Raw genomic sequence first — 15799 nt, 5'->3', positions numbered from 1 at the left:
GAGTTGGGCGGCGCCGAGCAGCTTATTGCTGCCACTGCTGCTCTTCAAGTGCTCCCTGGTTCCACTCACCCACCACCAGGTGGTTGTCAGCAGTGGTGTGACGTCTGGGGACCGGGTGCAGAGGCAAGGCTACAGCCTGTGTGTTCTGAGGTGGGACTTAGGCGACACGGCCAATGGAAGCTGGGGAAGCTTCTGACGGACAGTTCAACCTTCCAAACACTGTCAGTGCACCTTTTCTCTCCGCTGCGTGACGCAGCCTTTGTGTTCTGAGGTGGGACTTAGGCGACACGGCCAATGGAAGCTGGGGAAGCTTCTGACGGACAGTTCAACCTTCCAAACACTGTCAGTGCACCTTTTCTCTCCGCTGCGTGACGCTGCGTCTTACTCAATTATATATAAGGGAGAGATTTTCCCCCTCAATTACCCAAATTTTTCCTTCTACCCCCACCAGCCTTAGTTTACAGAAGAAATTATGGGACCTGGCTTTGTTAATGGAGGGGGGGATACGATAGCAGCAGCAACAATGCCTCCAGTGCATGGGCCTCCACTTCGTAACAGGAGGGATGTTCCGTGGGCAAAAAAGAAAAATTCAGACAACTCCCAGACCCTCCAATCACTTATAACCATACACAAATGGAACTTAAAAAAGAAGTAGGGTTTAATTCAATGAAGAGCGATGGGGAATCAAAGGATGACCCACAGGATTATACATATATAATCTAGAAATATTAATACTGGGCAGGCTATGACAAAAATAACACATATAGCCCTACGGGGGAGGGTGGGATATAAATTTGAAAAATAAATAAATAAATAAAGGTGCACTTCATAATCAATAGGTTCAGTAACCAAGAAAATAGGAAAATAAGTACCACACTCAATACTGTTATGTTAAGAACTTAACAGCAAAAACTTGAAAGACAAAAACACATGCAGTAATGACAGCTTCTCAGAACGCGGCATACTGGTCTGCTCTGGTGGTGTATTGACTAAAAATTCCAATAGTTTCCACCAGATTTCACTGCTATGCAGAGGAGGAAATGGAGTGCCATTTGCGTGAATTGTAAATAAGTGAATAATGCAGTAGAAGGAGCACACTTCCAGTGCTCCCAGGGGACAGTACCACCCACTTTGGGAACCACTGCTCTAACAGGCTATCTGCATGCCATGGAACTTCCTCCATAGTCTTCTTGATGTATAGTTTTTCTCTAAAGAGATTCCGAGGCAGGTAATTTGGTACTCTCTGTAGATATGCAAACCAGCTCAGACAGAATCCAAGATGTAAAATGCCAGTCTGAAAGACACTTAGGACAGTCCTAAGTGAAGTTGCACCGTTCTAAATACATTGACTTCAGTTGATCTGGAAGGATGTAACCCTGTTGAGTAAGATCTGAAAGTCTAGATTTAGCTTAGCTTTGAAAAACAGTTGTAGTTGCCCTGTGTAATATGTAATTACTTATTAAAACCAAACCTGAGTGAAAGTGAGTTTAGGTTGTGATTACTTTGCTTATATTGCAAAGGCCTAGCTGAAAACTTGTGCTGTTTGCTTATAATCTCCTTTCCAAAGGGTAAATGTAAGTTTTTGATCCCCCTCAAATTGTAGGAGTGGTAAGACTGCTCCTGTGCTGGAGTATATAAAAAACATAATTTCAGCGGATGCAGTTCAGAACCACATTAATACATTGTTGAGCTATTATGGCTGGGGTTCCCAACCTTCTTGTAAAGATTTCTTCCATGTGAATTTCAAGGCCCTCTTGAGCCTCACATACCACTACTTTACCATGTTCCCCTCCCTACCATTGGGCTACCATAATATAGAGTGAATTTGCCCTGCTCCAGCTGCCTAGGTTCCAGGCTGTCCATCCTGTGTTGTCAATTCCTGCCCATTTGAGCACTTTCAATCTGGTTTTGGGCCAAAAGTAGTATTTCTCAGACTGAATCCCACTGATGCTTCTCCCCTACACAAACAAGGCTAGGGCCCTTAACCTAGGTGGAGTCTAATGAATTTAGCATCCTAAACCATTCTTAAGAAAGCAGCAAAATCTACATTTTCTTCTGAAAATAGAGTGGAGTTTCAATTCTCACCAACTTATTTTTCCTGCTATTACAAGGGAATTAGAAAGCACGAGTCATCCTGATTTTTCCTATCTAATTCTCTTCAGGAGCAGATGGGCAGACATTCCGAAGTTCCTGTTTGCCAAAACAGCTGGAAGCAGAGTGGCACTTCGGGGGAGTGAAATATCAGTATGGGGGCAACAGACAAGGTAAAGTGGAAGTATATTAACAAGAAACTGATGGTACTTTATTTGTCTTAGAATTGCATCTTTCTTGCGGGTGGGGTCATGGCTCAGTGGTGAAGCATCTGTTTTGCATGTAGAAGGTCCCGAGTTCAAGATATGGCATTTCCAGTTAAAAGGATTTATCTATCTATTTAGCAAATGCGTATTCTGCCTTTCCAGAAACTTGTTTCAGGCAGCTTACAAGTGAAAACAAGGAATGTATAAAATATTAAAATCAAGCAATTGGCATAAAAACAACATTTAAAAAACAATAAGCAAAAGTATCCATAAACAGACCACAGGCAAGAAGCATAAGTTAAAAGAGAATAATCGTTATTAAAAGCCTGGAGGAAAGAAATGTTTCGTCTTGGCACCTAAAAGACAGAGTAGTAGGTATCAGGTGAGCCTCAAGGGGAAGGGCATTCCACAAGTGAAGTGCCCCTACTAAAAGCCCCATCTCTGGTTTCTATTTGTTTCACCTCTGAAGGTGGGGGGCACAGAGAGCAGGGCTTGAGAGACAGATCGTAACTGGAAGGCTGGACAGTATGGGAGGAGGTGGTTCTTCAAATAGAAGAGATCAGATTTATACCTCGCCCTTCACTTGGAGTCTCAGAGCGGCTTACAATCTCGTTTCCCTTCCCCTTCCCACAATAGATGCCCTGTGAGGTAGGTGGGGCTGAGAGAGCTTTGAGAGAACAGCTCTGACAGAATTATGGATTACCCAAGGTCCTCCAGCAGCTGCAGGTGGAGGAGTGGGGAATCAAACCCGGTTCTCCCAGATTACATTCTGTGCACTTAACGACTACACCAAATACCTGGACCCAAAACAATTTAGGACTTTACCTTCTCCTGGTACTGGTTCAGGACTTCCATAGACCCACCTAAAATAGCTGTTAAGGAGAAATAGAACTGGGTGTCATCCATATATTAGTGGCGGCAACTCAGTCCAAACCCATGCATGGTCTCTCCCAGCAGTTTCATGTAGATGTTAAGACAGCATAGGGAGGAAGATGGAACCCAGGGTCAGGCAGCCAGTGAGGTGAAATACCTCTGCCTGAGTTCCAGGAGAGCTGCTGCCAGTCAGAGCAGACAACAATGACCTTGATAGGCCAGTCGTCTGACTCATTATATGGCAGCTTCATGTGTTCGTGGCTCTGGAGCCTCTCATAAAGGCTGTGAGATGACACAGTATAAATCAAGGTGACACCTTAAAGACTAACAAAAATTTATTCTAGCATAAACTTTCTTGAATCAGAACTCACTTTCATGAGTCAGGTCTCATGAAGTGAGCTCTGACTCATAAAAGCTTATGCTGGAACAAATTGTTGCAGCCCCTCTGGGCTCCTGTTTTATTTAGTTACCATATAGGTAGGTGCCTATAAGATTTTCTCTATAGGGAGAGCAAATAACATATTGGGGGATCTATTTTGGGAACACTGCATGGGTGGGGGAGGATTCTTTCCCCATCTCAGTGGGTGCCTCTATGGCTGTTCTTAGCCTTTTTAAAAAGTGGGAAATCCTAATAGCAGTTCTCCCAGTTGATGTCTAATTTGACTCTCAGAAGGATGTTTTCAGAATAGGGATGGAGAGCAAGAGATTTCTAAGCATGGCAGCTGTAGTGAGGTCACAGTGGCAAGGTCCAGGAAGACTGCCATTTCCTTTCTGCTGCAGCCAGGAGTCAGTTTTGCTCTCTCCAAAGGACAAGAGTTCACGACTGGAAGGCTGAAATGTTGGGGGAGGGTTATCTTGAGGACAGCCATCCAAATCTCCACTGTTGCATTTTCTTGCTGTTTCCCTCTTCATTTTCATAGCTTCTGCTGTGTCTGTTCATGGCTCATGCCCTGCTTAAATTTGTGTGTTTATCCAGCAGGGGAAACAGGATTTGAATCGTGTTATTCTGAAGTCCTGAAGGTTGTACAAGGGAAACTGCACCAACCAGATGAGATTCGCAGAAACTCCTTCTATGCCTTTTCCTATTTCTATGATCGGGCTGTGGACACTGACCTTATAGGTGAACAGCAACTGTTTGAAATCTTGTCTGAGCTGAATGACATTTGTAGAAAATTATCTCCCTTTTAGTTCCAGAAGGGACTTAAAGGTCATGCTGTGTGTAAGGGTCTGCTGTTGGATTCTTCCTTAAATCTACCTCATCCAGCAACTTTAAGCAGGCCTTTGTAATGTGATATTATTAAAAAACAGGACCTGGAATGAGAGACAAATTTACAAAATACAATACCTGCCTGAAATGAAGCCCAACTAAGCAAGGGGACTCTAAGGGTTCCAATTTCTGTACCTTGAATCAGTTATACAAACTCAGAATGTAATCCACAACCATTAAAATCAGTCTTTCATCCATTTTGGTAGGCTCTGGCTTATAAAGCATCTTTATAAAAATACATCCCTGTCTTTCGTTAAGTGTCTTCAATCTAGGATGCTTATGAAATTCTGTCCACTTACTGACACAGCACATTGAAATGGACCTAACTGTGACTTATTTTTTGCTCCCCTAATTTCATTAATGATAAAATGATTATTTAATATATATTTGGTTATTTATTTCTCTCTCAATGTGACGTGGCAACACAGAGGAGCTTATAGGCTGTGTAGCCAGGGCAGCAGCAGTAGAGCTTGAGAGGCAGCATTTGTGCTTTCCATGTTGTAGACTCCATGTATGACTCCACCATTTATTCAGTCAGATTCATATGGCAAACCATATGAAACAGCAAAGTAAAATATGTATTCAAATCAAATATATTTTGTTGAAACACTGAACAGAAGATTCTAACAAATGGAAGGCTAGGGGAGTAGAACACTTGGATGCAGATAATGAGAGAAACAATAATGAAACTGAGTGAGGAGAATTTGCTTATCTCTAGCTTGGAGAAGCTATATACCCCAAATACAAGGACAGGAGACTGTGGTTTCCAATTCCAGCCACTGCCTTTTGCTGTGGATCTTCTACTAGCAGATGTATTAGCTTGGCAAATTATTTGATGCTAGAACCAATTTCTGCTTTATTTCTTTTACTTTAATTCAGTTCTTTGAGTTTTGGTGATAAAACCTAAGTTATCAAAGTAAATTTCTTTGTTCTGAACCGGGGATTCTACATAATCTTCTCCAATCCCACACCGCTTTAATCCTTTTAATCAAGCTAACAAAAAAATGCTGGTGATTCCTTATCTAGAAGTCTCATATATACCTCATATTGTAAACTCCTCTGCTTACCCAAAGTTATGCTTTGTTAGTCTTTTACAATATATTTCCTTAGCCATACTATGATAGTTATTTTTTGATATTTCAGATTATGAAAAAGGGGGCATTCTAGAAGTGCAAGACTTTCAAAGAAAAGCCAAAGAAGGTAAAGGGGGAAAAAAAATGGAAATTAGAGCTAGGGATCCAAATGGTTCTGTTGTTGTTGTTCAGTCGCACAGTCGAGTCCAGCTCTTCGCGACCCCATGGACCACATCACGCCAGGCCCTCCTGTCTTCCATCGTGCTCCGGAGTTTGCTCAATGTCATGTTCGTTGCATCAATAACACTGTCTAACCATCTCATCCTTTGCCGTCCCCGTCTTCTTTGACCTTCAATCTTTCCCAGCATCAGGGTCTTCTCCAGTGAGTGCTTCCTTCTCATTTGGTGGCCAAAGTATTTGAGCTTCAGTATCAGGGAACAGTTAGGGTTGATTTCTTTTAGGATTGACTGATTTGATCTCCTTGCAGTCCAAAGGACTCTCAAGAGTCTTTTCCAGCACCATAATTCAAAAGAATCTATTATTCGGCACTCGGCTATAACGAACAGCTATACCGCTTTTGAAACCATGCCCTGCACGGTTTCATAAAGTTCATACAGGTTCATACATATGTTTTCCAATAAGGGATATTTCTCACTTATTAACTTGTTCTCTATAGTAGGACTAACTTTTAAGCTTTAATGTTTATTTATGCTTCAGGGATGAGGAATGGTCTGAAAGTATAGAGCTACTTGAATAATTAGACTGTAGTACAAAGTTTTTAATGATGAATTGTCTGCAGATTACTGGCATCATAAACACAAGGATATCTCCACCAGCTGCATGGATGATGCATTTTAATCATTCCAAAAAGCAGAGGGTGGAACAAGCCCTTAAGGTTTCTTTGTTAGGGGTAGCATAGATGTAATAGTAGCTGATCTTCCATCGTGGCTGTGAGGTCATGGTCCCCTCCCTTGCCACCATTTCCCAGCCATTTTTAACCATTGTTCATCATAACCTCAACACGGAGGTTAGTCAAGATTAGCTCTCTTTAGTGTGTGCTATTCCACCAGCATTTGAAATCCATCCATACACAGGAGGTGATAGGGGGAAAGGAGCCCATGATCCTATTGCTCATTCCTGATCCCTCCATAGCCAACAAGCACTATGATTGCAGCAGTCCCCATTGTGCATGGGAGAAGGCTAGATGTATATGATGTTCACATCTATTGTAATACTAATAGAAGTTCTCTTCTTAACTTTGCCATAGTGTGTGATAACCTGGAGAGGTACAGCTCTGCCAGCCCCTTTCTGTGTATGGATCTCTGTTATATAACAGCCTTGTTAAAAGAAGGTTTTGGATTTGGAGACAGCACAATTTTACAGGTGAGCAAAATTGGATGGAGGAAGCTTTGGTTAGAGTGGGGGTGGGGCAGGCTATATTTAGTGGCTAGTTCCTGGAACTATTGCTGCTGCAGACCACATGCTAGCAACAGTTCCTGATGCTCTTTTAAAAGTGTCTTACATAACTCAAATTTATATATCTGTATCCCAGGGTTTTCAGTGCAGTTTTTTTTGTTATTACTAATAAATTCTCGATAGTAGGCAATGTTTATCTTCACTAAGCAGTGGTTCTTGTAATTAACATTCTTTAAGTATGATTGAGCTTAAGTGCTGCAAAATGTAGACATATGTGTCGTGGAGAGGCTTTTTTGTTTGAGTTCTGCATCTTAACATGTACTTACTCGCAACTGGGTCAGCTTTCTCCTAAAGAAGAGATAAAAAACAGATTTTTATAAAGGGATTATAACTGAAGTATAGTGGGACAGGTCAGGAGGTTGCTTTTATAAGGAGATAGGATTGGTTGTCTAGTGCAATGTTTATGCACAGCCTTCCTTTCACAACATTGTCTTCTTCCAATGTAACCCCCTTTCTCCATTGTGGTATGTTATGCCTTAAGACAGTTTCCTGTTGGCCTACTGCATTGTTTATTGGTCTTTGCTGTTACTGTGAGTTGATTGTTGTATTTTGTAATCCACCTTCAATGTCAGCCAAGAAAGGCAGAGTATCAGTGAGGTTAATACAAAATAAAATAGTACACTTGCAGCTTAGGAATGAGTTGTACAGATGTTTCTGTTGCAGCTGCAGGGCCGGCCTGAGGTGTTACTGAGCCCTAGGCAAGGCCAGCTTGGGGCGCCCGCACCCCCAGGCGATGCCAACCTCCCAGTGGGGCCTGGAGACCGGGGGGGAGGGGAGGGCGCTGCCATCACCCCTGCAGACGAGCGTCGCCCAGAGCGGGGGGTATTGAAGAGTTTTAAGAGCGCAGCTCCCTGGTCCTCCTCCTCCATCACCACCAGCGCCCTGCAGGAGAGCCACCGCCACCGGTGGTGGTCCCAGGCCCGGCGGCAGTGGTGGGGAGACACAGTTCAGTGCCAGCTGCAGCCTGCAGAAAGGACGTGGTGGGGCAAGGAGGAGGCGCCGCCCACCGACAGTGCGAGTCCACGCCGATGTCGGCCGGAGCCGGGGGGCGCTGAGCAGCAAGACAGCGCCCTGAAAGAAAGCGCAACTCCCCGGCCCTCCTCCGCCACCATGGCTGCTCCATCCCGGGCATGGGGTGGTGGGGCGAGGAGGAAGCACCGCCCGCCGATGGTGCGAGCTCGCGCCGACCTCGACCGGAGCAGGGAGGGGGGCTGAGCGACGAGACAGCGCCATGCTGGAGAGCAGTTTGGCACCCTAAGGGCCGGCTCACGATCTAGGTGAATCCCTAGTTCGCCTAGCGGGTGAGCCGGCCCTGTGCAGCTGTTGGGATTAGTATTGACAATCTTGCTTGAATTAAGAAAAACTGATCTCATTCCTTTCCCTTTTTACAGCTGGCAAAGAAGGTGAACAACATAGAGACAGGCTGGGCTCTAGGTGCTACCTTTCATCTTCTGCAGTCCTTGGCACTCTCCCACTGAGAAGACATTGTCTGCAGGATCATTTTTTGGAAACAGGAACATGCATTTCTGAGCAGTACACAGACCAAAGAAGGGAAATCATTACCTTTAGAACTGGGTACTTCTGAGCTGCGGTATAAGATGGGTTCTTCTAGGATAATAAGTGCTCTGGACATCAAATAATTGTATAATTTATGCCAAAGGATCTGAGCTCTGGCTCAGTAGCCTTGAAACTGATCTTGTTCAAGGAACTCAGACATGTCTTTGGCCAAAGCATTTATGCGCATTTGGTACCAACAGACCTCAAGGCATGTTCCACAGAGTTTGGGGGTCTTTTTGCACATGAAACAATGAAGGTTCACATGTAAAGTAGAGAAGCCTAGCCTAATAACAAAAACTGGAATGAGCTATTTAACCAAACTTTCTCTTAGGCTGTTTGAAACTTGGTAATTAATCTTCTAGGATTAGCTAATTCCTAAGACTGGGGAAGGAAGTTCTTGGCTCAGCTGAAGAAGAGAGAGTTGGTGGAAGAAATGATTTGTTAACCTCTGAAGAAGCTGCAGGGAATGGAAGTGTTTAGGAATCCCCACAAGGAATGGTTTCACTTTTCTCCTCTTTCTGTCTCCCATAAAGCTATGAGATGGTAAATACTGTGCCATAGGCACTTTTTCCATCTGCTTCAGAATGAAATTTTCTAGAGATTAACAGTCACAAATCTTGCAGTGTATTCTAAAAGTCCCTGTTTACTGCAGAATATTTAGATGTCTGGCTGTAAGTGCATCAATCTGAAACGTCAGACTCCTCAGTTTCTAGTATCAAAAGTTTCTTCATGCCTGAATCAGACTGAAGATTTCTGACTGTTGCAATGTTGTTGTGCACCTCTTCAATATTTCATGAGGATAACATAAATGTTCAGTAACTAAATATTCTATCTTGGTATTCTGGAGGCGCCGCCCACCGACAGTTTGAATCCCTAGAGCTAAGGACAAATTGGTGTTTCTACATAATACCTAGATAAAATGTTTAATTATGTATTTATAAAGAATAGCAGATAAACTATTGTGGTTTGTTTTTTGCTGAAAGCTAAGGACAAATTGGTGTTTCTACATAATATATAGATAAAATGTTTAATTATGTATTTATAAAGAATATTAGAAGAAACCACTTTCCACCCATATCCATTCCCAATTCATAAGGTATTGACAGTGCTCACAGTGGCTCTCAACTCATTATTGTACCCCTGATGCTACAAGGTAGTGCTCAACTGATCCACCCCTCACATTCTAGACTTCGCTGCTGGTAGTGAAAGAGGATGGTGAATAAGAAGTAAAAACAGTTTGGCCGTGGACTACAGCAACGTGATTTGCTGGAGCCTAGGGTAAACTCTTTGTCCTAATTTGAAAGCTTGAGCATATCTCAGTTTTGGAGCATTGCTCTTTCTGTACCAAAGGCAATCTGTGTTCAGAAAATTCAGGGCCTTAATCACCTTAGCTACTGTGTATGTCATAGCAGATGCATAACTACTCCTGTAACCAAGACTTCACTTTGGTACACCATTCTCTATGGACTTGGTCTACATAAGGGGTGCAGGATTAATAATAGTTTCTTCTGATGATGACTTCAGTGGTGACACAGAATTTATCCTACTTTCAGAAGTGTCCATGCCTATCCAGTGAAACAAAACTGTTTATACATTTAATGATCTGCATAGGATGGCCTTTGTTAAAGGATTTACGTACATAAGTGGTAGAAGAGGAGTTAATGAAATAAACACTAAATTCAAGCTTTTTTAAAAAAAGAAGAAACAGGTTTTAGATGTTTACATAGTTTTTAGTGTATTTAATCTTGATGCCTCACACATTTTAGTTTAGCTTAAATTATCACAAATTTAAGATGAGCCGTGAATAGACGGAGCCTCTCCAATGCCTACATTTGTAGCTCTGAATGAGTGCAGGCAACATGCTATCAAATATCTTTTCATTCACACTTTGTTCTCAGATTGGTTGGCTGTAAAAGGATAGCATTATTATCCTTGTTTGTTAGCTGTATTCGTATTACTTGGTGCTGCAAAGCAGTTAAATGGATACCATTGGGATATATGTTTGGTACTTGAGCATGACAGGGCCCTCTGACTGTCTATTTTAGTAATTAAATGATATTTTTAACATAATGTTCTTGGACTCCAGCCTGTAACTGATCTTCACCCTTGGTACCCTAACCGAAACGATGAATGAGAATACTGTTGTAACCTTTAGGAGAGAACAGGCAAGCCAGAAAGCCCTATCCTATTTTTGCAGCAACCAGACATCACATATGTAAAAGGCCAAGGCTAAAAAAGATGTTGAACTAGGAAGAATCAGATCAAGACAGGTAGCTGTGTCAATAGAGAAAAGCAAGAGTCCAGTAGCACCTTAAAGACTAACAAAATATGTGGCAGGGTATGAGCTTTCATGAGTCACTGTTTACTTGGTGAACAGGAACTCAGGAAAGCTCATACCCTGGGACTTTTTTTTAGTCTTTAAGGTGCTACTAGACTCTTGCTCTTTTCTACTGGCCTGTGTTAGAATGGCCTGTGTTAGAATGTGAGCTGGAAGTAATCCTTCATCTGCTCTTGTGCATGCCTCCACAGCATGAGAAAATAAACTGGGCTTTAGCTGTGGCCACAAGTAAATTCTTTCCAAAAATGTACTTCTGCCAAGCCGACTTTCCAGGTTTCAGAAGTCCAGCACTGGTTAGGATCAGAAAATTACTGGCATTATAGGAGAGAACCAACTGCTGCTCTCCCTCGGTGAAAAAGACTTTGGCTATAACAAGCAAACGTAAGAATCTCATGTTCCTCTTTTTTCCATCATCTATTCAAATATCTTAAATCAAATGCAATGCAGCCTTTACACATGAAGTCTTGAGTCTCCAGCAATTGGCCAGGAACAGTAAATTCAGCTTCATAAGGAGGTCACTTACTGGCAAATGCCATGATCTGCTCCTAAAAATGGAGAAAGAACAGACATATTACTTACATTCCTGGCTAGTGTTACATCTATACTATACCCTCACTGACTGACAACCTATAACAGTAAAAGCCAGAGGAGGGAGAAACAGGGCTAGGCATTGGGGGGGGGGGGGGCATGTAAGCCTCTGTTGTACTGTTCCCATGATAGAAATGCCTTCCCCGCTGCTGTTAACCACTGATATTTCAAGGGTGAAGATTTCTATTGAGGAAATGTCACAGGAGAGTGCTAATTCCACCCATAGCGCCACACAGCCTCAACCCAAGTGTCCCTCTCCACACAAATGCTTAATAATATTAAACAGTAGGAGATACAGTGCCACATAATGTGTGTTGCCTGAATGTAAGATCCTCTTCTGATAAATTCGTTAGCACTTTGTGCTGAGTAACCCAACATTAGGAATCACATGTACAAGAAAACTCCCCCCATCCGAAGATGGTAGAAAAAAGTTGCAAAAACATGGAAATATTTCTGAATTCTTTCTTGTTTCCTACACCTGGAGGTCATGTTAACCAATTCTTTAAGTAACACTGCCTACCCAAAAAGCTTACAACACTTTAAAACAGCAACGATCAACTTCTTCATCCTGAGAGGCAGAAGAAGAGATTGGATTTATACCCCGCCCTTCACTTGGAGTCCCAGAGTGGCTTACAGACTCCTTTCCCTTCCCCACAACAGACACCCTGTGAGGTGGATGGGGCTGAGAGAACTCTGACACAAACTGCTCTTTTTCAAGGACAGCTGTGCCAGAGCTTGTGACTGACCCAAGGTCACATCAGCAGGTGCAAGTGGAGGAGTGGGGAATCAAACCCGGTTCTCCCAGATCAGAATCCACACACTTAACCACTACACCAAACTGGCAGGGACAGGCCTCTCCTTTAGGGCCAAACTAGATGTGATGGCACCCCTGGATCCGACCTATGAATGCTGCTATCCTTTTAAAGCATAATGAGGCACTTTAAAAAATGCTCTGAAGGCCTGATCAGGATCATGACATTTTAAAGTTGCCCCAGTAGGCTTTTAAAAGGTGGCAGCACCCATGAATTGGACCTAGGGACACCATCACGTCTAGTTTGGACAAGGTTCTCAAAGGCTAAAGTGTGCACACATACATTTGTCAGCTTGGCTGGAGAAATTTTAGTCTTCCAAACTGAAAACACTGGCAGGCTGCCTGACATTTACAGACTCCCTTCCCAACAAGAAATGAGAGATCATTCCAGAAGGCTTTGGGGACAATCTTCTGACGAGCACAAGATAACTGCCCCTCACTTGGCCAGCAGGCATCTCTCCTCCTGAGAAACTGGGGGGGGGGGACCGCCACCAATAAACTTTTTTAGTAGAGAGGAGGGTCACTGACCAGAGCAAGGTATATGGTGCTCGAGGACAGAATAACATTGTTTTCCAAGGGGAGTCAACTGGACTAGGCCTATATGAGGTGCCGTTTCTCAGCTGGTAGAAGTCCATCCCAGAAGCAAATGAGGTCACCTGATTTTACACATGGTAAGAATCTCTTCCAGGTAAGAAGTAATGCATTGCATGCCCATCACAGCAGGCAAAAAAGTAGAGGAAGACAGGCTAAATGAACATGACAGCTACATGCAGCCATGACTACACATGCACAGTTAGCCATTCCCTGTTCTAGACCAAGTCTGACAGTGGGCTAAATGCTGCATGTGCAGTCCACAATATCTCCACCGCCACTGTTTCTTGGTGGGATGTAGCAGAATCAGTTGCTTTAATGGAGGAATAATTTCATCCACTTAAGTCAAAATGCCAGCAAAATGTTATATAAATGTTTTGGTCTCACTGCATCCAAACTGTGAAAAGTAAGATATAAACAGAAAGCAAATGGAAGATTTGTATTCACTTAATGTGAAGCTTCCTTCTCAGTGGTCCAGGAGTGGGGCAGCCCTTGACTCCTTACTCATGGGACGTAAAAAAGCAGTGCTCCCACCGGGTGGGTCACACGACTTCCAATGCCTACAGGGCCTGAAGTAGCACTCTCCTGTCAAATGCTGCTTCTGCCAAGGCTAGTTCGTCAATCCTATAGTGCTTTGTAAAGGAATGGACAAATTTCCATGTCACCATCTTTCAGGTGACTTCTAGGGACGGCAAGCCCCTACATGCCACCAACGTGACTTCCCCCCATAGAGTGCCCTGTGACCCTTGCTGGAGGTACCAACCCCTGCACCTTGTATGCCTGACTGATCCTTATCCACCTGCTCAGGACAGAAGTGGAGACACTCTTTCCCAGGGACAACTGAGTAACATACCCAAACAAGGATTCAGTCTTTGTCAGCCCCCTGGTCCTGTCCATATAGAAAACTCAAAGCCCTACACACATCTAGATGCTGCCAGACCATCACCATCTCATGGGCAGGATTTGAAGTAAAGGAGGGAAGTACCATATCTTCCAATCTATGGAACCGGGAGTTAACTTTGGGGATGAATGCTGGGGCTGGTCTGAGGACAACCCTGTCATTGTAGAAGGTACATAAATCTGTGTGTACCGACAAAGCTCTCAGCTCCAAAAACCTATGCGCTGAAGTGATCCCCACTAAGAAATTGTTTTCAGAGTAATGTCTTTCATGGGACGTGATGCCATTGGTTCAAATGGCTCCTTGCATAGTGTCACGATTGCGCTGGCGGGCCAGGTAGGGCACGGAAAGTCCAAAACACAGTCCGAGTAACATGAGCAGAGTCCAAAATACCAAGTCAAAAACGCAGTCTAGGGTTACCGGGGATTGCATGCAGAGTTCAGAAGCCGAAAGCTGTTCGTCAAAAGTCAAGATACACAGTTCGTAGTCTTGGACCCTGTTGGAGAAAAGCCATCCCAACCTGCGGCCACATCGGGTCCAACGCCTGCTCTCCGCACCAGTTAGAAGATGTTTGTCAAGATCTGTCATATATCTTGGTCATAGAACATTTTCTGGACACCAAGAGTGTGGAAACCACCTCTTGTCTCATATCTCAGAGCTTTTGTCTCCTCTTAACCTCCACACTGCGACTTGTAGCATATCCGGTCGCAGATGAACGGTCATCTCCTGAGATAGGTCCCGTCTGAGAGGCAGCTGCCATAGATCTTGTCCGGAGAGGCTCAAGAGGTCCTGGAACCACCCCCTCCGTGGCCAGAAGGGTGCTATCAGAATCACATCTGCTCTTCAATCTATTGCCTGCTGTACCACTCTGGGAATTAGAGTTAGGAGTGGCAAGGCATAGAGTTCTTTGGCCATGCTAGGAACAGGGCGTCCATTCCTAGTGCCCCTTTCATGTGAACCTTGGACGCAAACTTTTTTTTTTTACTTGTCAGTCTGTCTCGACGTGAAAGGATCCACCTCTGCCTTCCGAATCTTTCGCTGATCTGTTGGAAGGCGTCCCTCTGTTAACACGTTTCTCTTCCTGCCATATGTGTGGCCTTTAAGGACAGCACATGCTCCTCTGCCCATTGCATCGCCATTGGGCTTGCATGTCTCCCTACCTGTTAATATAGACTTTCGCCATCAAGTTATCCGTTTGAATCAGAACATGACTGCCTACCAGTTGTGTCTGGAGGCGAACCAGGGTCAACTTTATGGCCCTAAGTTCCAGGAAGTTGATGCTCTTGGATGTTTCCGACTTCAACCAGGTGTCTTGACCATGTGTCCCATGGAATGCGCTCCCCAGCCAAAGAGACTTGCATCCGTCGTGAGCACGGTCCTCTGGGGTTCCCTTAGAAGTATCCCTTCTGTGAACCGAGTCAGAACTAGCCACTACTGTAACTCTGTCCACACCAACTGTGGTAACTCTACCTACTTGACTATCTTGTAGTCTATTTCCTTCTGGTAGTGAAGAAAAGAAAGCGCTGCAGGGGTCTCGTATGAACTCTAGGTCACAGTAGTAGGTCTTGGCACAACACCATCATGCCCAGGAGACATGCTAGGGTCATAACCTCCGGTGTCTAAATGTTCAGGACCTGATGTAAGATAAGTGAGAAATTTTACTAAGCTCTCCTGGAACAGAAGAACCCTGTCCTGTCTTGTGTCTATCCGCAATCCCAAGTGTGCAATTACTTGAGTCGGCTCCAGGGTCCTTTTCTCCCTGTTAATAGCACAACTGTGTCCCTGTAGTACTTGGATTGTAAAGTCCAAGTGTAGGCTCACCTGGTGACTGGACTCTGCCTGGATCAGGATGTCTTCCAAGTGAGGAAAACAGGACCACTCCTCTCAGACTTAGAAAGGCCACTAGTGTTCCCAGGACCTTGGAGAAGATCCGAGGCGAGGACTTGAGTCCAGAGGGCGAGGCTCAATATTGGAAATGTTTGCTGTGATTATTCCTTCTCAGGATGTGCCTGTGATTATTCCTTGTCAGG

The 15799-nt window shown here is 43.9% G+C and overlaps 2 protein-coding genes across 2 annotated transcripts in view; one reads left to right on the top strand and one right to left on the bottom strand.

Annotated features, from left to right (window-relative positions):
• ENTPD5 (ectonucleoside triphosphate diphosphohydrolase 5) overlaps positions 1 to 9384 on the top strand; it is a 36388-nt gene extending 27004 nt beyond the window's left edge. The window contains exons 10-14 of the mRNA XM_015426356.1: positions 2163 to 2264; positions 4150 to 4290; positions 5581 to 5637; positions 6778 to 6893; positions 8378 to 9384. Of these exons, the coding sequence (XP_015281842.1) occupies positions 2163 to 2264; positions 4150 to 4290; positions 5581 to 5637; positions 6778 to 6893; positions 8378 to 8464 (503 nt within the window). The 3' untranslated portion in view covers positions 8465 to 9384. The remainder of the gene's footprint in view (positions 1 to 2162; positions 2265 to 4149; positions 4291 to 5580; positions 5638 to 6777; positions 6894 to 8377) is intronic.
• Positions 9385 to 10972: 1588 nt separating this feature from the next.
• COQ6 (coenzyme Q6 monooxygenase) overlaps positions 10973 to 15799 on the bottom strand; it is a 24511-nt gene continuing 19684 nt past the window's right edge. The window contains exon 13 of the mRNA XM_015426355.1: positions 10973 to 11426. Coding sequence (XP_015281841.1) covers positions 11397 to 11426 — 30 coding nt within the window. The 3' untranslated portion in view covers positions 10973 to 11396. The remainder of the gene's footprint in view (positions 11427 to 15799) is intronic.

Source organism: Gekko japonicus, unplaced genomic scaffold (assembly GCF_001447785.1).
Source record: "Gekko japonicus isolate JY-2015 unplaced genomic scaffold, Gekko_japonicus_V1.1 scaffold719, whole genome shotgun sequence".
Classification (NCBI taxonomy): Eukaryota; Metazoa; Chordata; class Lepidosauria; order Squamata; family Gekkonidae; genus Gekko; species Gekko japonicus.
The sequence above is the reverse complement of the archived record's forward strand: the minus strand, read 5'-3'. Positions and strand labels throughout refer to the sequence as shown.